Here is a 24,023-nt window from a genome sequence, read left to right as displayed (position 1 = left end):
CATGGAAAACATTTAATGTTAGCCATCCAGCATAAGTATGCCAATAAGGGTTAGTGAAATTTAGATATAAAAAGTTTGTATGAACAAAAACAGCTACTATTTTGATACGATATGATAAATGGTGAAAGGAAAAAAAATATTTTACAAAAATTATAAAGCAATTTTATAAAAAAAAATAACATACTGCCTACATAAAAACAGATCTCAGTGAAAAGTTTGTTTTCAGCCACAACATTTTGTTACATTAAATTAAATCTTGCAAATTGTTTGCATTAATAATTGTTGCCTTACCTTAGTCATTGTGTTATGTACCGCAACGATACAGAAATGCTGCTTTAATCCCATTGTGTTCAATAATAATACAAGGAAGGGCTGTGATTCACAATGGTAATATGCGCAACAGGAAGATTTTAATATGACAGAAGACAAAATTATGAGTTTTGTTTCGGTTTCAGCCACATATTGTTTCAGAATAATATAAAGCCTTATCAATTCTTCATTTCAGTTACATGTCGCAACGGAGACCTTCTTGTATAGACTTACTGCTGTATTTGTTTATGCTACATTGGTGTTTCACTGTGGCAAAGGTATGATTAATACGTTTATTTTAAACTTTTAAATACGAAATTTTTAATTTCCCTTGTTTTGTCGTAACTATTATTATTTGCTGAATATTATTCGCATTACTTGCTGCTAATACATCTTCACAATAACTTAAAGCGAGTAACTGTAATCACTTATCTCCTAACCAATAATACTTCACTTTCCTTGGCGATTGTTTTGAAAAATCATTAAACAATGCGGTTATTAAATTTAAAACAACTTTTATAAAAACACTTGTAGTGTTTTTAATGAACCTCGTGGACGTATAATGCGACAAAATTGACCCCCCCCCCCCTCAAATCTGACAAACGCTATTCCATTATAACCAAATCCGGTAAAAATGTTTCTGGGCATTATATTTAATAATTATATGAAAACCAGCCTAACCACCCCAAGGAGTTTTCAAGTTTAACAAAAAGTGTCCTCTATTGCCATTGTTATGCATTAATTGTACATTTATTTATTTTAAAGGTTTTGACTTGTTAGACGTAAATAATTGTCAATTTCTTCAATAACGATCTATGTTCTTAAATTGCCTGTCATTCAATAGTATCCGATATGTAATCGGAGAGAAGAAATGAAAATGAAACATATTGTTTTTTATGAAGAACACTGACGGTAACACCTTCATCGGTCAGCTTTCTGAAAAAAAGGTTTTGTAGGCTACATCGTTAGCAAACTTCTTAATGCTGCAAATAGTCAAAAATTGCTTTGCGATAAGTAAGAACAAACACTACATTTTATGCAAATTTCTAAATGCTGCAAGTATTCTTATATTGTTAAACGATAAGATGAATTTAAAATAATACCTAGTCTTTCTTAATGTTACAAATATTCAAAAATTGATGTACGATCAAAATATTTTGAAAGACACCCCATTAGTAAACTTGTAAATGCTGCAAATATTTTGGTATTGTCATAAAACTAAAGAGGTTTGAAAACTACCTCATTAGTCACTTTTAAAATGCTGCAAATATTGTAATACTGTTGAAATATTTATCTTGAATTGTGACGTTGTGCGTCTCTAGTTGGTTGTCTGTTTGGTTAGACTCCTGTTGCATTCAACAATGCAAGGTGAACTCTAACTTTCATTTGTAAAGATATATATTTATGGTTGCCTGTCAGGTTCTAACAGTTAGTCTTTCGCTCAGCGCCTGGTAGGTTATAACCGTGAGTCTTTAGCTCAACGCCTGGTAGATTCTAACCTTGATTCTTTCGCTCCGCTACTAATAGGTTCTAACCTTCATTCATTTGCTCAGCGCCTGATAGGTTCTAACCGTGTTTCTTTCGCTCAGCGCCTGATAGGTTCTAACCGTGATTCTTTCGCTCAGCGCCTGATAGGTTCTAACCTTGAGTCTTTCGCTTAGCGCCTAAAAGGTTCTAGCCTTGATTCTTTCGCTCAGCCCCTGATAGGTTCTTACCGTGGTTCTTTCGCTCCGCTACTAATAGGTTCTAACCTTCATTCATTCGCTCAGTGCCTGATAGGTTCTAACCATGATTCTTTCGCTCAGCGCCTGATAGGTTCTAACCGTGATTCTTTCGCTCAGCGCCTGATAGGTTTTAACCGTGATTCTTTCGCTCAGCGCCTGATAGGTTCTAACCGTGAGCCTTTCGCTCAGCGCCTGATAGGTTTTAACCGTGATTCTTTCGCTCAGCGCCTGATAGGTTTTAACCGTGATTCTTTCGCTCCGCTACTAATAGGTTCTAACCTTCATTCATTCGCTCAGCGCCTGATAGGTTCTAACCATGATTATTTCCCTCAGCGCCTGATAGGTTCTAACCGTGAGTCTTTCGCTCAGCACCTGATAGGTTCTAACCATGATTCTTTCGCTCAGCGCCTGATAGGTTCTAACCATGATTCTTTCGCTCAGCGCCTGATAGGTTCTAACCATGATTCTTTCGATCAGCGCCTGATAGGTTCTAACCGTGATTCTTTCGCTCAGCGCCTGATAGGTTCTAACCGTGATTCTTTCGCTCAGCGCCTGATAGGTTCTAACCGTGATTCTTTCGCTCAGCGCCTGATAGGTTCTAACCGTGATTCTTTCGCTCAGTGCCTGATAGGTTCTAACCATGATTTTTTCGCTCAGCGCCTGATAGGTTCTAACCATGATTCTTTCGCTCAGCGCCTGATAGGTTTTAACCATGATTCTTTCGCTCAGCGCCTGATAGTTTCTAACCGTGATTCTTTCGCTCAGCGCCTGATAGGTTCTAACCGTGATTCTTTCGCTCAGCGCCTGATAGGTTCTAACCGTGATTCTTTCGCTCAGCGCCTGATAGGTTCTAACCGTGATTCTTTCGCTCAGCGCCTGATAGGTTCTAACCGTGATTCTTTCGCTCAGCGCCTGATAGGTTTTAAACGTGATTCTTTTGCTCAGCCCCTGATAGGTTTTAACCATGATTCTTTCGCTCCGCTACTTATAGGTTCTAACCTTCATTCATTCGCTCAGCGCCTGATAGGTTCTAACCATGATTCTTTCGCTCAGCGCCTGATAGGTTCTAACCATGATTCTTTCGCTCAGCGCCTGATAGGTTCTAACCATGATTCTTTCGATCAGCGCCTGATAGGTTCTAACCGTGATTCTTTCGCTCAGCGCCTGATAGGTTCTAACCGTGATTCTTTCGCTCAGCGCCTGATAGGTTTTAACCGTGATTCTTTCGCTCAGCGCCTGATAGGTTCTAACCATGATTCATTCGCTCAGTGCCTGATAGGTTCTAACCGTGATTCTTTCGCTCAGTGCCTGATAGGTTCTAACCATGATTTTTTCGCTCAGCGCCTGATAGGTTCTAACCATGATTCTTTCGCTCAGCGCCTGATAGGTTTTAACCATGATTCTTTCGCTCAGCGCCTGATAGGTTCTAACCGTGATTCTTTCGCTCAGCGCCTGATAGGTTCTAACCGTGATTCTTTCGCTCAGCGCCTGATAGGTTCTAACCGTGATTCTTTCGCTCAGCGCCTGATAGGTTCTAACCGTGATTCTTTCGCTCAGCGCCTGATAGGTTCTAACCGTGATTCTTTCGCTCAGCGCCTGATAGGTTTTAAACGTGATTCTTTCGCTCAGCGCCTGATAGGTTTTAACCATGATTCTTTCGCTCCGCTACTTATAGGTTCTAACCTTCATTCATTCGCTCAGCGCCTGATAGGTTCTAACCATGATTCTTTCGCTCAGCGCCTGATAGGTTCTAACCGTGAGTCTTTCGCTCAGCGCCTGATAGGTTCTAACCGTGATTTATTCGCTCAGCGCCTGATAGGTTTTAACCTTGATTTTTTTTCTCTCAGCGCCCGTAAGGTTTTGACCGTTAGTCTTTCGCAAAGCGCCTGATAGGTTCTTACCGTGGTTCTTTCGCTCCGCTACTAATATGTTCTAACCTTCATTCATTCGCTCAGCGCCTGATAGGTTCATACCTTGATTCTTTCGCTCAGCGCCTGATATGTTTTAACCGTGATTCTTTCGCTCAGCGCCTGATATGTTCATACAGTGATTCTTTCGCTCAACGCCTGATAGGTTTTAACCGCGAGGAGTGTTCCGGTCAGCGATTGTAGGGTTCCAACCGTTTGCCTTTTGCTCAGCACTTGTTAGGTTATCCGTGTGTCTTCCGGTAAGCGATTGTAAGGATCCAACCGTGTGCCTTTCGCTCAGCGATTGTTAGTTTTTAACCGTGTGTCTTCCGGGAAGCGATTGTAAGAATCCCACCGTGTGTCTTTCGCTCAGCGATTATTAGTTTTTAACCGTGTGTCTTGAGGTAAGCGATTGTAAGGATCCCACCATGTGCCTTTCGCTCATCGATTGCTAGTTTTTAACCGTGAGTCTTTCGCTCAGCGCGTGTTAGGTTTTAACCGTGAGTCTTCCGCTTAGCGGTTGTTAGGATCCAACTGTGAGTCTTTCGCTCAGCGCGTGTTAGGTTTTAACCGTGAGTCTTCCGCTTAGCGGTTGTTAGGATCCAACTGTGAGTCTTTCGCTCAGCGCGTGTTAGGTTTTAACCGTGAGTCTTCCGCTTAGCGGTTGTTAGGATCCAACTGTGAGTCTTTCGCTCAGCGGTTGTTAGGTTTTAACCGTGAGTCTTCCGCTTAGCGGTTGTTAGGATCCAACTGTGAGTCTTTCGCTCAGCGGTTGTTAGGTTTTAACCGTGAGTCTTTCGCTTAGCGGTTGTTAGGATCCAACTGTGAGTCTTTCGCTCAGAGGTTGTTGGGTTTTAACCGTGAGTCTTCCGCTTAGCGGTTGTTAGGATCCAACTGTGAGTCTTTCGCTCAGCGGTTGTTGGGTTTTAACCGTGAGTCTTTCGCTTAGCGGTTGTTAGGATCCAACTGTGAGTCTTTCGCTCAGCGCGTGTTAGGTTTTAACCGTGAGTCTTCCGCTTAGCGGTTGTTAGGATCCAACTGTGAGTATTTCGCTCAGCTGTGCCTATTGGATTCTAATTTGATCCCTTATAACTCAAATATGATGTGAAGTAAACTGATTCATTTTCGGAGGATGTTGTAACCACATTAATACAACATTATATATATATTTTAAAAGCACACTATGTCAGATGCCTTGGTACGTTACAACTAAAACAGCCCGACGGTGGTGTAGATGTGTTAAGATTGAGAACGCTACTTCAAACTACTAAGGCTGAGTTATGCACATAACTTATAGTTGTTATGCTTTTAATTCAGTCCAATATGGGGAAACATATGAGAACAAAATCATAAATAGATCTCAGAGATTAAATATTTTCTGCTGGATAATGCAACATTGATTTAATGAAAAAATAGCGGTACCTAGCGATGATTGTATTGTACAGGGGAAACCTGTAACTCTTTTTATTCGGAATTTTAATATATATATGAAACGCTTGGAAACACTTTTTTAATATAAAGTGTTGCTTGTTACATTAAAATGTATAGAAAATCTAATACGTATTACATAATCTAAAGGGACCGAACTGTTTTACATCAACAGTGTCATTCTGGGTAAAACATGTATCGAATTACACTATTTCTTGCAATTTGTCACTATTAAATGCATGTGGATCAAATTTGCCTTTTCCTGGTTTTCACACTTTTTCGACGGTTAAAACATATATGTTCTGCTTTCCGACAAATAAGATGAAAAATGACTGCTTGAACTTTCAATGTATGTAAAGATGTGTACAACTGTAACATTTAAGCCTTAAATGCTATTTGAGACCAAGTTAAGTTGAACAAACTTAAGTTCAACTTAACTTGGTCTCAAATAGCATTTAAGGCTTAAATTTTACAGTTGTACACATCTTTACATACGGAAAAATGGCATATTTGGCCAAAGCGCTTTTTAATTACAGTCGCCCAGGCGCTGGGGTGCCAGAGAGTTACTAGAAATTGAAAAGCCACACACAGACTATCAGATTGATATAGGTGTGGATGAACTGACGGGGTTAACTTATATAAATTTATAATTAATAATAGTGGTAAACACGTTTTGCTATGATTAGCTTCATCGCTGTTCCTGACGTTCCCGTTAAACCACATGATTATTTTGCATATAATTTTCTTTTATTGCAGAACAAAACGTCGCAGGTTTCCATCAAAAGGAAAGACATACGGTGTACATCCATGAAGGCGATGAACTCGTAAAAACGTGTTCTGAAATAGACAAACTTTTAAACTATACACGACATGCTTGGAGGAAATATGGAGCTATTCATACCTTAAAACATAACGAGCTTCATATCACAAATACAAGCCCCGGTGATACGGGAATATATGAATGTGTCGATTTAAATACATCGTCAGTGATTTTAGAAATGGATTTACATGTAATGTGTAAGTATATTTATACAAAGAGTTGATCTAGTCTTGTTTACTCATTCTTTTAATATAACAAAATAATGTACAAAGATATTATTTGTATAATTGTGTGGAAATTATACAATTCGGATAAACTGGTATTACACAAATATAAGAGAAAATCTTTCTTTAATGTTGTTTTTTTGCGACTAAACTTTTATTGATAATATAAACATATCAGCTTTCTTAGAAAAAAAGCACTCGATTTTGAGCTGTATCAATTGCTTAATTTGCGTTTCATTTTTGTCGTTGATGTTGTTTTTTTTTTTTCATAGATACCTCGTTTATAATATTTGCATTTTCACTACCCAAACATATATTTCAACATGTTATAGATGCACCGATACCGGACTCTACAACACCAATTAAATCAGAGTTCGGCGCTCCCGTATCTTCAAATGTTACATTGACATTTTATGCCGATGCTGTTCCTATTCCAAATGCCTCGGGTTATACCTGGAGTAGGTGTATTAACACGACAGAAGGGAAACAAATTGCCAATTCATCAGACGTTGAACGTTCGATGGTTTATAAGACATTGGTTGAAAACGATAAAATCACTATTCAGTCAAAAGGACTTGTTTCAAAGTTGACATTGCACAATATTACTATCATTGATTATGGAGAATACAAGCTGACTGTCCAAAATGGCATCGGAATATCTTGGGAACAAAGTTACACAATTTGGAGAGAAGGTAGGCTGTAACAAAAGTCACTGTGATACAAGGTACTGCCATATCTTGATATATTATCTGTACCCAGCAACAAATGACTGTTAGTTCAATGCATAGGATATATCCAAACATTTTCCCTTTCATGCTTTATCTTAAAATAATCCTAATTATTGTCTACCTTCATTGACAGTAACGGTACATTAGAAAGAGTTGTTTGTTATAATTACGCAGGTGTCTTCTTGTTGATTTGTCAACCTTAAAGCTAGTAGATCATAATATTATAGAAACGACGATAAACAAAAGTCGTTCGAAACTGAAATAATTCATAAGTATCCTTATCAATTATAGGTAGACCCTCAATGCCGTCTGAGTTTGCCATTGTGGCTGGTTCAGCTACACATTTTTCGGTAGTGGTGTCGTGGAAAGGGGGAAGCAATGGGGGCTCTCGGCAAACCTTCCAAGTTGAGTACACAATTGCTGAACCAAACAAAGAAGTGTTCCATGTTTCTGTTGAAGACACCGAACAGGAAAATGAAAACGCCACACTGACGCAATTATCCAGTAATACCGAGTATACTGTGAAAATGACGTCGTCGAACATACACGGAACGTCGGGTTACACTGACGAGATAAACTTCAGAACGATGCAAGGTAAGATATTTATGTTTAAATCGATGTGTAAAAATGCGTGTAATGCATTGGCGCTTACTACCGAGTGCTACTCTGGAAATACATTTAGGTAATTTTCTAGATCATTCATTTAGATTCATATTCACAAGTCCGTACTCTTAAATGAGTATTTCTTTATTATAAATCGCGATTATTTTCTGTTGAGCTTTTAATAGAATAACTGTTCTTTCGCTTATTGAGTATGTTTCTAATTATAATTTTGATTCAACTTACTTATATGCTTATTAATCAATTGGAGGACCAATCAAAACCTACACAAGAATGGCAAGTGTAACTATCATGGCTTCATCAGCAAGTGGAGGCGCTCTGTTGCTTGTATCGGTTGTTCTGCTTATTGTGTGCATTCGACGAAGAAAGACGTCATCAGGTAAATATGAAGTGATGTAAAACAAAAAGGTTCTAATTGTCATGGCATAATGAAGCATATAGAAGTGTTTGTATTTCATCCCTCTCTGCAATCTACTGCGTTCTTATGGTATTAATATTTTGGTAAATGACAATACAAGGTATAATTTATGTTGATAGATACGATTATAGAGTTCTTAAAAAGGAATCGTTAGATAAATGTATGGCTAGGTCCTCAGTTCAAAACTCCAAACCGTTGTACGTAGCTCGGACCAATCTACAATAAATGATGCTCCATAATGGCTTTAGAATTTAAAACAGATGTTCTTATTTTAGACACAACAAGGAGTGAACAGGATGTGTACTCACATTACGAAATTGCAGATAGAGTTAACATGGGCAGAATGATTTCCGGTAAATATAATGAGTCTTTTATATATGTACACTAATTTGCAACAAACATATATATTACCTTTTGCTTATGGATAATAGTAGCTGTCAGTTGCATCATCTTATGTTTGCTTTGCATAAACATACACTTATATTTATCCAAATACTCATTCTCTTAGGATTCCCGTCCCATCATTGTATTTTCGGTCAAGGTAATCGTTAACGTACGTACCGCTCACTCCATATGGCAGTTTTAACACGCTTGTTCTAAGCGAAATTACATATTTATAATTCAAACTTAATTTTATTGTTTGTGTTCCTTCCTTCCTTCCATCTTAAAAAGACTGGAATCTGCCGCTTTTAGAACAGTTAAAATATGTTCATGAGACAATTTTATTCTTAAGCTTTTCAATGATTTTTTTTAAGGTTGAAACAATCTGTTTTGAATCACATAAAAGAACCTGTTTAGTTTCGTTGCTTTTATCGCTAAAAGTAAGAGTACAACGGATATTACAAGGTCAAACAATATTGATCGAAGAAACTGTTTATTTGTTGAGTAAACCCGTACCGTAAAACATTGCAATTATATATGTTTTGTTTACAGCCGAAAACCACGGAACTGCAGGGACTGGAAATGGTAACGGGTAAGGATATAGATCAATTATTTTGACGAAACATTTAAGATCTTTAATGACTATTTCAGACATTACAAATATAGGTAAATACATTTTCAACTTTGAATTAATCATTAGACACTTCAGGGATAAGCCCAGTTGTCAATAATTTGAAAGAATACCCCGTTATGAGGCAAGGTATTAAGGTCTTACGTGGGATACACAGCGTAACAAAACCACACTTACAGACAAAACATCTTGATGCTTTCATGATTGGGTTGTTAGAACTATGAAAACATGAAGGGAATAGCGAAACAATTGCGCATGCGCTGTATAGTGGTAAGGGAGGTTACTGTTGATCCAGGTCTGAGAGGTTCGACCCCCATTTTGGCACTAACAAATATAAAACGCATCTGTCGGGGACGTTTAGCTAGTGGTCGTCCAAGAGTGATATTCCTGAGTATACGTTTACGAAATAGGTTAGCTTTAACCAGGGTAACATCCTGGCTTTAAGAAATGATCAATTATCTGACAACACAAACTGTTATTAGAAATGAATATTATCCAAAATTGCCCATTACAGGAAATATATAAAAACAAAACATAACTACTGTTGTCGGTCTAGATAAACTTTATATCAAAATAAGTTGTCTGACTCGTTTAAATAAAATCATCTGGCCTGTTGAAATACTATATTTTAGATTTAACAGCAGTACCAATGAACAACAAGACATGTACTATTTACACCCTCAACACCAACAGCCATACGGTAGGTGTACCATATTGGATGGTTTATACTATTGACTTGACAGTATGGAAGCTGCTAATTATACATGTATGCAAAACCGTTATACACTATCGAAAGTTATGTTAAAGATATATTACGAAGATTTAATTCTAGTTATAATTATTGGCTTGTTAAAAGGGAATTGTAAATTAAATATTTGGCTAGGTTTTCAATTCGAAACTTCGCGAATATTTAACCTCTTTCCAAACTAAAACTAATAACATCAATCAAAGATCCCAAATGACATCGGTATATAAATCAGTAACTTTTATGTTTCTAGAAACACCCATTGATCGTCAGGATATTTACTCACATTACGCAACAGCAGATACAACAAACATGGACAAAAGGAGTTCATCAGCCAAGTGTATTTTACTTTAATAAATTGTCCACATGTTATCGTTTGTCAATAAAATAAAACGGTTTAATTATCTTGTAGTTACTGGATTGGATGCATATTGCTCAATTAATAAACGGTTTAAAAAGGTTGACCAAACCAAAACCTTTCTCAGTTTAAGACAATTGACCACCGGCAAATTAAATAATTATTGGCGTTTATAAGTACATGTATTTAAATAGCTCCAGTAGCTTTTTCACAATCTTACGTTTGTTGGATGACTCAAGTTTGTGCAAAATTAGCTGTTTGCTGTCAATGACTTCTGGGCGCTTGAATCATAATGTTGGACAGAGTATTGTCCTTAGAACCATATGATAGTACTCTTTATTTACCGTTTCACCCGCCGGTGCCATGTTTGATGCTTAAACGCCGCGGAAATCATCTTAAGACAGTGCTGACTTCGGAATTTTACTGGTATTGCAGAGGTGTTTGGTGTTCCACTCTCTACTCTGTTTCATTTATAACAACGATTATCTGCAGCATTTCATCGCCTTCGAATTCGTCAATGTTATTTAGTAAGAGTATGCGAGCGATATGCACAGGTTGGTGTGTTTTTGTTTGTTTTTCTTTTATGAAAGCATGTGAGGCGACCCAGTGATTAGCTCATTTGGAAACGTTCAGTCAAAATGTCATATGCCAACCCGCGACTTCAGGCCAACACATACACTATCCCATCGCATGTTATATCAGTATAAAGCATTTTCATCGTAAAACAACAGCCATACCATGGTTAAAGTTATTTGTAACCACGATCCTGTTAACAGGCAAGTCACCATGTTTATAACGATAATGAAACACAATACGACAATATCAAGCTACATATTATAACAATTCAATTGCGGAAACAGAAACTAGTTTTAAATAGTTTCCTCTACTATTGTGATACATAGTTCAAAGTGAATCAAACGTATTCCATGTGCAATTGAAAAACCACCAAACATTGTATTCGATTCTTTGTAACAGATTAAAGGAAATAAAATAAAGAACGCCACACTTCACCCAGATGCAAAGATTATTATTCCTATCTGATCTTCGTATATTTTTTATATAAAGCTTTCATACCTCCAGACCATCTGAGTCCCACGGAGATGAACGAGGCAAATTATAAAATACGTGCCTACACACAGTGACACAAATACATGTTCGTGATCAGGAAAATCTGACATATAGCCAATCATATCCTTTCTAACTCTGAAGCATAAGGACTTAACAATTATACTTACTTTGGCATTGCCCTAAAAAATACAATCAGATGCTATCATACAGTCACTTTGGATCGATTGTCCTGATGGCACAAAGACGAACGCACAAGAACATAAACGGACGTTTACGAATCAGTTCCGTAAATATGACGATTTACTGAACGCGCCTTGATTCAGCAGTACCGTAATATTTCCCGAAGCACATATGTATTTATCAGGGTGGAAATGGGTACGCACAATGTTTTTAGACTACCTCAATAATTGAATTTACGTTCAAGCAATTCACACGATATACCCAATATTTAACACAATGAGGAAAAATAACAGATATGTTGTAGCGCAGTTGTCAGCACATCTGTTGTCTGGCATGGACATTCCGGCGGCAACAAGCTTTCGTAAAAGTCTTAAAAGATAGCGAATGACAAAGATATCGTTTATCGTATAATGCTTCGTTTCCCTTGCGTGAGCAATACACACATAAAATAAATACACAGTCAAACATAATTCAGAATTAAGCTGATAGACTTAAGAAAAAGTAAAGTCAAGTAATTATTGTAACAACCCACTCATTTTATCATTTCATCATTACTATTAATGTCTAGTATGCCGATTGTTCATGTGGTTTATTGTCTAACCGAGTAGAATCACACCCATCTGAACGCCGACATGAACGGACGCCCAAAATAATCTTGCGAGAGACTATCCATTACACTGCTGCCGTATAATGTAAAATGTAAAACTAATGTAAGAACATGTTTTTTTTTGTTATCTTTGTTCGTTTAATAAGTAGTATTGCATTTAAGTAACAAGTGTGTATTTATTGTAAAACCCTATTGTTGATACTGTATTTGTAGGCCTCTGTGTAAAAAGTATAAAAAAAACCTTACGACTTCACATTCACATTTGGAAATAAATAATAATAGGTTTGCTGTTAACGAAAAAAAATGTGTAACAATAAGTCATTTACTTCTTTTTATCTAATATACATTTCACATTGCGTATTCAGTTCCGAAATAGCGTAATTTGACATATAATATATTTTTCTATACACTTTGTATCTGAAATTTCAATTTTTACATGTTTAAATCCTTTTAACATAACACTAGGTTTGAGCAAGGTATATCCAAAAAACTATAGAGTTAATAATATATAATAACCATCTAATATGCTAAAAAAGAGAAAAATCACTTATAATGGTCTGTCATAACATAACTTAGTTTTTTAATAATTGACATTTAGTAAATGGCATTATTAATCATCTATTACGTATTTGACGCGATACCGGGACAATCGTGGTACTAATACTAGCCAATCGACGACATATATGCCAAGACTCACCCAATACTTAAGGCGGCCAATATGAGTTTTTGTCGTCTTGATTGGCTAATAAACTCGCAAAATGCAAAATTTGAGAAATGGACTATTTTCATTGGCTGTCCAAATTCGCCTTGATTTGAGAATGTTGTGAATATGTTTAAGGCATCCATTTGATTTTCCGCTTTTCCGACTGTTTTGAAGAGTGTGCCATGTTTAAATCATATTTGGAATTAAAAACCTATAAAAATACTAAAACATCGTGAACGGTTGGATATTACAGTTGTTTTCAACATGTTGGTGAGGTATATGACAATTATAGTTTTGGAAACCGACAAAAAGGTCGATAAAAGAGAAAACAATCGCAAAAACAATTTTGCACTTTTGGCAAACGGTTTACGAAACAATCACAAAACAGATATGTTTCATAGTCTGTGCAGTGCAGTCGGCTTTAGTCTGTGCAATGACACAATAAGGAATGCAAGTCAAATTCAGCAAAGACTAGAATAGAAAAGCAGAATCCATGAATGAGAAAGGGAAATGAGCTCCGACAATATGGTAAGGTGTAAGGATGTTTTGAATGAAAATGACGTAGAATACGTAATAGTTAATAATCAAATAATTAATTAGATAATTTCATATCGACATTGTTATTTGTCCTCAGTCAGCTGTATTGGCTTTCACCTTTCGGGCTCAGGCCAATACAAATAACCTCGTACAAATTACTGGATCGAATGAATTAAATAACTTAATTAATGACAACATATTACAAGTCATGCATAACCATTAAATCCTCGATGAACGCCATGGTGATCCCGATTAAATTTTACCGAAATATTCAAAATCTACGATCAATAAACCACATTCAAAACGTAAATGAAACAATTCTAATTTTGGAATGAAAAAATGGCAAAAAACCCTTATTATTCTAGGTTTACTCGGGTAAGCACTTAAGTATTACCCATTACGTGTGTGTATTCCGAAAATTTGATTTCTATTTGTGTCAATCATTTGTCAATGAAACAATGTTACAGTTAATATTCACCTAACATTTTAATCGAGATTTTACAAAGAAAGTGAACAATGTGATATCACTTGAAAATACCTTTATTTGTCAATTTCAGCATAATTCCTATCATTTCTAATTTAACTTCGAATGCATTAAGGTCATATTAAATCTTAGAAGAAAGCACTCAAGTCAATGTTGACACTCATGGGCTTCAAAGATGATCCAAAACTGACTAGGTAAGCACATTTTATCGGTGATAAGGGAAGATTAAACGAAACAGTCGATTACGTAATATCCTATGATATAAATATAATAGTTGCCAATTTTAGTTCATAAGGAGACATGAAGGGTCATACAGAAACACAACCGCAACAAGTATTATAACTAAAGAATTTCATGAGGAGTTAAGCTGCATTTTAAGTTTATACTGGCAGGCCATAAAAGTCAAGCTACCGAACAAGTTTATTTTTATTTCTTTGCTAAAGTAACCTGGTTTCTTGTTGCCGGTTCAAAGTCTAGGCAATGATCATGTGTAACATTTTTAATAATGTACTTTCATGGCTTATAACAACGGGTTTGTTCTGCTTCCCATGTATTCACGGCGAGTGTATGCTCGCATTATCAAAGTGCTTTATCATTATGATATATGTATTTATATATATTTATATATAGGTCTTCCACTAATAAATTGATAGTGGAAGTATGAAATTCCTGACCAGCAAGGTTTTTCATTGAAATGTAGAAATAACAGCATGAGTTTATGTTTGAGCCCATTTCTATGGAGTTATATACTTCAAAATGTCCTTTAACGGAAGCTTTGATATATATTTCGTGGGTGCTAACCGTGATTTATAGTTTTCCATGTAATCTTGGTACGGTGATTTCCCTTTTTCCACATTACTATGGCAATACCCACTTTCCAGTATTTTGACGGTGATATCCCTTTTCCTTTACAATCATGGAGCTATACATTTATCCGTGATTTGCACGTTGACATAACTATCTCACGTGATGGTGGCGATGTGCGCACTCCCGTGTTTCTCACAGTGACATAACTAGCTCCATTATCGTGGCGATATGCACTCTCCCGTGTTTTGCACAACGACTTACCTTTCGCACGCTATATAGGCGTAATCAAATTTCACGTGTTTAGCACGTTAACTTTGCTATCTCACGTTATCGTTGTGTATCGTTTTCACTGTGACTAACCTTTCCTATGTTATCATTGGGTATATAATAAAGTTTCACTTGTTATCACGGTGATTTTTTCTTTCCATTGTCATTACATGTATAACGTTATATATTTAAGGTGGAGTCATAATTATGTGATTCCCTCGTTATTACGGTTACATATGATTAAAACAACGTTGTTTATTTATTTATTTATTAAAATTTCAAAAGATGAAGCGGTCATTTAAGAGCTAACCACCCGTCTAAAAGACCGTGCGGATAATTCAGCCGTGGACAGTGGCATTTTATGATCGACGCATTCATAGGCCAACACACATCATCAAGCAAACAAAAATATTTCCGATGGATCAGTGGACCACAGCATTCTTCCGCCTTGCTTTAATCTCACCAATCACCCGTCTTATGGTCCGAGCCTCATGCAATATGCGAAGTCAGACATCTCACGGCCATACGCCTTGCATTTTCCTCCAATACTATACTCAATTTCGTATTTCAACGAACATTGCCAAATTCCATTTTAACAAACCCACATTTCGGTTATTGGCTTCAACCGTGACAGCAAACTCCACAGCACTCTTGCATCAGTACAGTAGTAAATTCAACCATCGCCCAACAAATTCCTCAAAATAAGGTGTTGGACATTTGATTGACGGTCAACCTGCCCCGAAGATCAGGGTACACGCACATACAGCTGTGGCTATTCAAAGACGAGAGAAATGTATTGGCCCGCCGATTCATTCATTATAATGAAAATTAGACATGATATACGGCACTCAGTCACCGCAGATAAGCGTTTGCAAGACGCAATACCTCTACTCTTGAAACCACAAGTATTAACAATTAAACAAATTTCCATCGACAGATAACATGATGCAACTGCTGTTAAAATCTATGTTTTCTAACAGCGGCCTATTTCGGTTCATGAATTTGCCCCATGCAGACTGCACCGTCAGATTTCATACATACAACATTTGTCTTTCATGTAAACCAAAGGCGCACTAGAACCATGCTCAATTACAACTCTTTATATAACATTCGGCTAAGATTTTGGTGTCACGCCAATCACATCTTCAAAGTTGATGTCCAGTCAATGGTTTGCGGAAATACCTCAAATGCTCATGACAGTAAGGCCCTGTGTATATTCTAACAAATGTCTCTCCAATCATGACAAATCATAGGCATTCAAGAATTGCAGATTGAGTATGTTTTGTTTTACTTAGAGTGAGTCTCAGTTTCTAATTAATTAATCAATTGTTTAATTGTTTAATACATTTAATTCAGTCAGGTTCATGTAATCAGAAAGAAAAAAAAAACATTTGAAAGATAATATATTCAATTTTACTTCAAAAGTTTAGATAGTCAATATTATTGTTTGAATCGACATCACAAGTACGAGCGCACATAATGAGTTCTTCTTAAACATTGACTTCTCTATGTGGTAAACATTAAACAAATTACTAACACTTAAATGCACTAACAGAAATTGGCAATTTCAAAGATAAACTAAAATATCAAAATGACACTGAAATGACTAAATTACTAAAAAGATAATTCGTTGGACAAAGGTATCTGCAGTGTTTCATTATCATTTGAATTTAGCTTACAAATCATGATTATTGGAAGATTTATTTTATCAGAACATATTTGGTTAATAATTACTTGGTCATAAAACGACTCGAACAAAGGCAAAATGACAAGATAAGTATTATTATTAGACGAGCTATTCACATACTGATAAGTTATTACAGTACTGATATGAACTCTGAGTATATAAATATGAATGTTAGTCATTATATCAAGACACTATAAGGAGACCATTTGCATTATGTTAGTGGAAATAATAAGAAATAATAACTATTTTAATTAATTCGATTAAAGTGAGAAATATATAGAGAAAACAGCTTGTTTAAAAAGTAAGTAAGTTTACAGTGTGCTGTGTATGCTATTGTTTATTTAATTGGACCGTCTACGATTTGTCAGTTGTTAGCAAAATACTATTTTTAAATTTATGTGAACTTTAGATAATATTTACTTGCTTCTAGCGGCGCAAACAGCATCCTTTTTATACCGCACGTTTTTTTGGAATTATTGTCGTTATTGCTGCAATAAACAATTATATATTATAGATACAATATTAATAACGTATTCTGCTACCTTTTCTAGAATGAGGATGGTAGTATGCTCAGCACAGTGATTATATGGTGGTTCAGTCCTAGAGTGTACATTAAACATAAACTAAATTTAAATACGTAAATAGTTTACAAACTAATCTTAAGCTAGTCTGAGGTTAAATACTGGATAGGCAATGACTGTAGTACTGACAAAGATATATAAATCCGTAACCTAAAACAGCTACTTTAGGCTAGTCTGTGGTTAGATACTGGATATATAATAAGGGAATGACTGACAGTGAGATATAAAGCCATAACCTAGAAAAACTACTTTAGGCTAGTCTGTGGTTAGATACTGGATAGCTAATGAGTGAATGACTGACAGTGACATATTTATAGAATAATACATGGTTGACCATGACTTTGGGTTGATAATTGCCCCAGTGGAAAGAACAATTGCCCGAGGGCAATTATTTTCACTGGGGCAATTATGAACCAAAATCCATGGTAAACCATGTATTTTCCTGTATAACTGTGATCATTGTTAATTAAATGGTGATCATTGTTAGTTCAGTGGAGACCTACGATAGTTCAATGGTTATCATTGTTAGTTCAATGGTGGACATTTTTAGTTCAGTGGTGATCCTTTTTAGTTCAGTGGAGATCATTGTTAGTTTAGTGGTGATCATTGTTAGTTTAGTGGTGGTTATTGTTAGTTCAATGGTGATCTCTGTTAGTTCAATGGAGATCATTGTTAGTTTAGTGGTGGTTATTGATAGCTCAATGGTGTCATTGTTAATTTAAGGTGATCTCTGTTAGTTCAGTGGAGGTCATTATTGGTTGAATGGTGATCATTGTTAGTTCAGTGGTGATCATTGTTAATTCAATGGTGATTATTGTTAGTTTATTGGTGCTGTTTGTTAGTTCGATGATGGTCATTATTGGTTGAATGGTGGTCATTGTTAGTTCAGTGGCGATCATTGTTAGTTCAAAAGCGATCTTCATTAGGGATATCTGTTAGTTCAATAGGGATCTTTTTAGTTAAATGGGGATTTCTGTTAGTTCAATGGTGGTCATTGTTAGTTTATTGGTGGTCATTGTTAGTTCAAAGGTGGTCATTGTTAGTACAGTTGTGGTCATTGTTAGTTCAATAGGGACCTCTGTTAGTTCAATGGTAATCATTTTTAATTCAATGGTGATTATTGTTAATGCAATGTTCATTATTGTTACTTTAGTTGTGGTCATTGTCAGTTCAGTGTTGGTCATTGTTACTTCAATGGTGGTCATTGTTAGTTCAATTGTGGACATTGTTAGTTGAATAGGGACCTCTGTAAGTTCAATGGTGGTCATTGTTTCTTCAAAGGTGGTCATTATTAATTCAGTGGTTATCAGTGTTAGTTCAATGGTGATCATTGTTTATTTAATGCAGATCTCTGTTAGTTCAATGGTGGTCATTGTTAGTTAAATGATGATTATTTGTAGATTGAAATTACAATGTTAATTTAGACATATATTCGTGAATATACCAATAGGAGATATCTGATGCACTGTCAAAACATTATTTTGGAAATAGGTTTGTCGAAGTGTTCGATAAAACTAATCACCTTATGAAACTTCGGTAATAAAAGGAATGCGTGGCTCTTTAAGCGGCATAGACTGCCCTTTGTTTTATTTAAAATGGTGTAGTAAAAAAAGTCATCTTTGATTTAAGTCTTTTTAAGCAAAATATTGTCTTCCGACGTAGCATATATGACGTAATTTATCACGTGGTATACACACACTGTTAATGGGATTTATGATTGTACTGCTCAATAACGTTTGACTACTTTACATAAAACGATTAAATAGTTTATGACGGACCTGTTTAAAATGATTTATGCTCTTTTCGTTTGCGAATTTGTGTATGTAGGGAGTTTCTTAAGCATCCCACTCAGGTTAATTCTAACAGAGAACTTATATTTAACTGTGCAACTCAACAAAAACATCTGTGTAGGATCCATAAATTTGCGTTACAGGGGGCGCAACTTTGAAGGCGAACATGTGAATGCGCCCCCTTCACAGAACTGAAATTAACATGGTATAAATGTGGTTATGGGGGCTTGACCACCCCCCTCCCATCCCTCCCTATCCCGAAATTAATTGATAAAATGTTGTTTATATATTGCGAAATTCTGTAATTTAATCTCCGATATTAAAGCTGCACTCTCACAGATTTACCATTTTTACAACTTCTTTTATTTTTTGTCTTGAAATGAGCAAATTTTTGCGTTAATATCTATAAATCAATGATATAAGATTGCTGACAAAAAATCAGATCGTAGATTTTCATATTTCCGTTCAAAAAATAAGTTTTTATGGCCTATAAACGGTTTAAGAAAAATGCATAAAACATCAATTTTTGAACTTAAATATAAAAATCTGCGATCTAATTTTTTGTCAGCATCCTTATTTAACTGGATTGAATGGATTTCGCAAAAATTAGCTCGTTCCAAGACAAAAAAATAAATAAGTTGTCAAACGTTCAATCTGTGAGAGTGCACCTCTAAAATACACAAGTCGGATTGGATGTTGTTCGTTTTGTTTGTTTTTGATTTTGCTTTTTTTTTGGGGGGAAGGGGGCGCCGGATGTGCCCCAAACCCCATTGAATCCGCTTGTACGCTTGTAATGCTTCCATAACGTAAATTTATCCTAAAGAAATCAAACTATTTTAGAAAAATGAAAATGTCGACTATGTATACAGAACACATTTTTTTTTCTCACAGATTTAAACCTGTTTTATCAGAGAGTTTCAACCAATTTCGTCTTGTTCACTAGTGGCCATTTTTACCTGTCTGAGTGTACAGTTTGAGATGGTATGAGCTCATAGCGATCAATCAGCACATGAAAAGCACTCAAAATGTCATGATTATTACGACTAACACAAACATATGACATTTTTTTCAAACGTAAAATTTGCAGAAGGCCTATTCATTCCTAGTTTAATCCCGTAAGCTGCCTTATATTAAACTCAAATGACTATAAACGGCCTCCAATAATCATATATAAAATGTTTTCCTAGTAGTTATGATAATCACGACTTCAAACCAATGGTTCGACTGTTAACTGGTAAACACCACATACAAATACTATATATATATAGATGCCTCCTAAAAATATTTCAAAGTTATACAAGTTATCCTTTTTACTTACTCCCCTTTGAACAAACTTTGCCATTTGTATAATGTCAACAAAGAAGAATTTGACGAAAAGTGACGCCGGAAAGATGAACTCATCACCATGGATTACTTCAAAGTACGTCAACGTTTAATTTTAACAGGCTCAGTTTGTAAAGACTCTGTTTATAACGTGAAACTGGTTGTTGTTGTTAGTTTTTTAACGTTGATAGTCAACTTAAAATGTAGCAAAGTTTTGTTTCGATGTTTCAAAAAGTAAAATTGTAATGGAATGCACCTGTCAGTGAGTAAAGCGTTAGTCTTAGTCTCAAACTTTAGAAGCGTACTTGTAGGCAGTATTAGTTTTAAGTTATATATTAAAGTTATTATTTGGCCAAATACTAACAGAAAAACCCTGATCACTTATATTTGAGTGGTATATCTATTTAGATATAATACTTAAATCATATTCGTGTGCTTGTACAAGACCATCTGTAGCTCAAATTTAGAATTAAGCCATGCCAAAATGAGATTATGTTAAATGTCACCGGATGGCTTTTTTAATGAATAATGCACCAGTCAATTGTAACCACGGACCCCCAGGTCCGGGGAATAGCGGGGACTTTGACTTTCGGTCCAGCTAACCCCGGCTAAAATCCCCGCCCTGCGGGGATGAATTGATGGTAAAATCCCCGCCAAATGCCCCCGCACCTTTAGGTTAGGCCCATTCCCCGCTATATTTTGTGCGAAGACAAAACTACCACATCCACCCGGCACTGCAGGGCCACCTGAAAGGTAAAAACACCGCCCAGGCCATTTCCTCGGCTATCCCCGGTATACCCCCGGACCTGGGGGGGGGGCGTGGTTACAGTTGACTGGTGCATAACAAGATGGCTTTGTTTTTCTTTTTCAAAAGAACACAATTGTCAAAAGGTGACGTTTTTCATGGACATATTACTTCATATATCACATGACCCATGGTTGGAAATAATCTTTAATTTATCTTAATCTATGCTAGTATTCCGACCCTAAATATATATTCAGAATACTTAAATTCACCTGTGTAGGAGTCCTAAACTGCGCAGACTTATTCGTCCATATTTGAAATAAGTTCATACTAAATATTCTCTTAAAAACACCTCCGTTTAATTCAAATAAGCGAATAACACCGTGATTTCGGCCATTCCTTTTTGGCAGAGTTTCCCGCCAAGTGAAAACACGACTAAGAATAAGATTGGTGCTTAACGGGTTTCGCGCCGACACGTCAAAAACACGACAAAGAATCATACTTATTTCATTCATTATTAATAACTCCATGTCAGAAATTTTGCGGAGTTTTGAAATAGCAACACCACTAAGTAAACCTTTAGAATCGTATATAGTCTCTTCGCTAAGAAGTTTTTGAATAAACAGCAAGATTTCTGATTAAACCGTATTTATTTACAGCCATAGGTTCAAGAGCTTACCATAGAATTTCAAAGCTGCACTCTCAAAGATTAAATATTTTTGTTGTTGTTTTTTTATCCTGGGACAAGCCAATTTTTGTAAAAAAAACATGAACACCAGTTATATAAGTCTGATGACGACAAAAATAATAGATTGCAGATTTTAATATTCAAGTTTAATTTTTTTTATGTTTTTTGCAATTTTCTTAAACCGTTAGTTTAACCCTTAAAACATTATTTTTTGAACGGAAATATAAAAATCGGCGATTTAATTGTTTGTCAGCTATCTTTTATCACTGGTTTGCAAATGTTTAAGAAACAATTTGCTCTTTCCAAGACAAATAATAAAAAAAGTTGTAAAAATGGTATATCTGTGAAAGTGCAGCTTTAAACGCAGACTTGTTGATGTATTCATATATAATGCATACGTAAAATTGTTACTATATAATGTCTACACAAAAACTCTCTTTAAGGGGAAATAACAAGGCAAAGTAAAAGAAATAAGAGAGCTGAGTTACGATTCCGATTATTCCCCATTATAAATCTAGTCAGCTATTTACAACACAGCTACCTCAGTGTGAAGGATCATACTGGAGTAAATATACCAAGGACTGTGCTATTTTAAACTCAAGGACATTAAAATCCAGCAGCATGGCAGAGGTATGCATATCTTATTTTATTTATATATTTTACAATATTTTCTTAACCTTAGATTATGATATGGTTTCAAAACGACGTGTTTTGCATGTATTCGGCTGTGCATATATTTTTGCCTTAAGCACACGTGGTTAGCATGGAGGTTACGCTAAGGTGAAAACGGACAGCGTGTTGATAATTGGATGCTGGATTGGTTTTATTAGCCAATCAATGTGTTCAAATTCACACACCCTCGATTATATATTTGCCTTTGTATTCTTTGAACTGAAATTTATCAATGTTGCTTAGTATACAGTAAATAAATATGGAGCGGTATTCGGTTCAAAAATGAAATTGGCAATTTGTTAACATTTATATGCTTTATTGATAATCTGTTTCAATACATTACACTCATGTATTGTTTAATTCGTTGTTATAAAGTGTTAAATCGTAATTTACATTTCTGTAACTGACTAGCAAATTTCATGATGTTACAAACCGCTATGTGTCTTATGCTAAACACCAAACCGCTATGTGTCTAACGCTAAACGCCAAACCGCAATACGCCTAACTCGATTTCGATTACGAACTAAACATGTAAAGTCAACTTATCACTGAAATGTTACTTCGTTTGATTTCAAATTGTCTTCTTAAATTGCAAATCGGAATGTGTATATTGCTTAAGTTCAAACCGTGATTCGATATTACTAGAATTTGATTTCGAAACTGAAGATGAGTTTATCAATGCTAGCTCCAACTAATCACCGAAAAGTTACTTCCACTTACTTTGAAATTGCCATTTGTGCTATGGTGGAAATCACAGGCATCTGGAGCATTGAGTTCCTAAAATACCTCGGCCAGTATCAAACACGAATTGGCCTCGAAAAAAAATAAGGTCCATCATGGCAAGGAGATGTTCAAACACACAAGCGATTTGTTAGACCAAAGACAGGATGAGGGGAGAACTATTACCACCTATTTGTGTGTAAGTGTTATTTTATATACCTGATATATTTTATTAAAATATAAAAAGTGCCCATATGAGAAACTTAATGGAAATTTCTTTTATTTTTAGTGGGTTGGGTTAAGTCTGCTTCCAATTGACAGATCCTGAGCTCCAGTGACCAGTGGTAAAATTAAGAACACAAATACTTTATAAATTCGATTTCTTTGAAATACAAATAAGTCTGAATCTGACTTTACTTAGATTGATAACAGGTTACTGTAAGACTTTCTTATAATGCACCAGTCAATTGTAACCACGGCCCCCAGGTCTTGGGGGTATACTGGGGATAGCCGAGAAAACGGGCCATGTTTTTACCTTTCAGGTGGCCCTGCAGTGCCGCGTGAATGCGTTGGTTTAATTTTTGCTTTAAATACAGTGGGGAATGAAACTTACCTAGGGTGCTGGGTTATTTGGCGGGGATTTGACCATCTGTACGTTCCCGAAGAGCAAGGATTTAAGTCGGGGTTGGCTGGACCAAAAGTCAAAGTTCCCGTAATTCCCCGGACCTGGGGGGAGGGGGGCAGTGGTTACAATTGACTGGTGCATAAACACAGTGTTTTTACAAACTTCATTTTTTATAATAAAATTTACTTTTCTTAAAGTTTAACCATAGACGTTTGGTTTATATGTCCATGCTAAAACATACCTCT

At 35.9% G+C, this 24,023-nt stretch overlaps 1 protein-coding gene across 1 annotated transcript in view; it reads left to right on the top strand.

Annotated features, from left to right (window-relative positions):
* The first annotated feature begins 524 nt into the window (after positions 1-524).
* The window catches only part of LOC128221390 (uncharacterized), a 45,715-nt gene continuing 22,216 nt past the window's right edge, over positions 525-24,023 (top strand). Inside the window, exons 1-9 of the mRNA XM_052930004.1 lie at positions 525-587; positions 6,125-6,385; positions 6,745-7,104; positions 7,432-7,734; positions 8,012-8,140; positions 8,455-8,532; positions 9,113-9,152; positions 9,824-9,891; positions 10,190-10,276. Of these exons, the coding sequence (XP_052785964.1) occupies positions 6,367-6,385; positions 6,745-7,104; positions 7,432-7,734; positions 8,012-8,140; positions 8,455-8,532; positions 9,113-9,152; positions 9,824-9,891; positions 10,190-10,276 (1,084 nt within the window). The 5' untranslated portion in view covers positions 525-587; positions 6,125-6,366. The remainder of the gene's footprint in view (positions 588-6,124; positions 6,386-6,744; positions 7,105-7,431; positions 7,735-8,011; positions 8,141-8,454; positions 8,533-9,112; positions 9,153-9,823; positions 9,892-10,189; positions 10,277-24,023) is intronic.

This window comes from Mya arenaria, chromosome 16 (assembly GCF_026914265.1).
Source record: "Mya arenaria isolate MELC-2E11 chromosome 16, ASM2691426v1".
Classification (NCBI taxonomy): domain Eukaryota; kingdom Metazoa; phylum Mollusca; class Bivalvia; order Myida; family Myidae; genus Mya; species Mya arenaria.
Note: the sequence above shows the minus strand (reverse complement) of the source record. Positions and strands in the feature narration are given on the sequence as shown.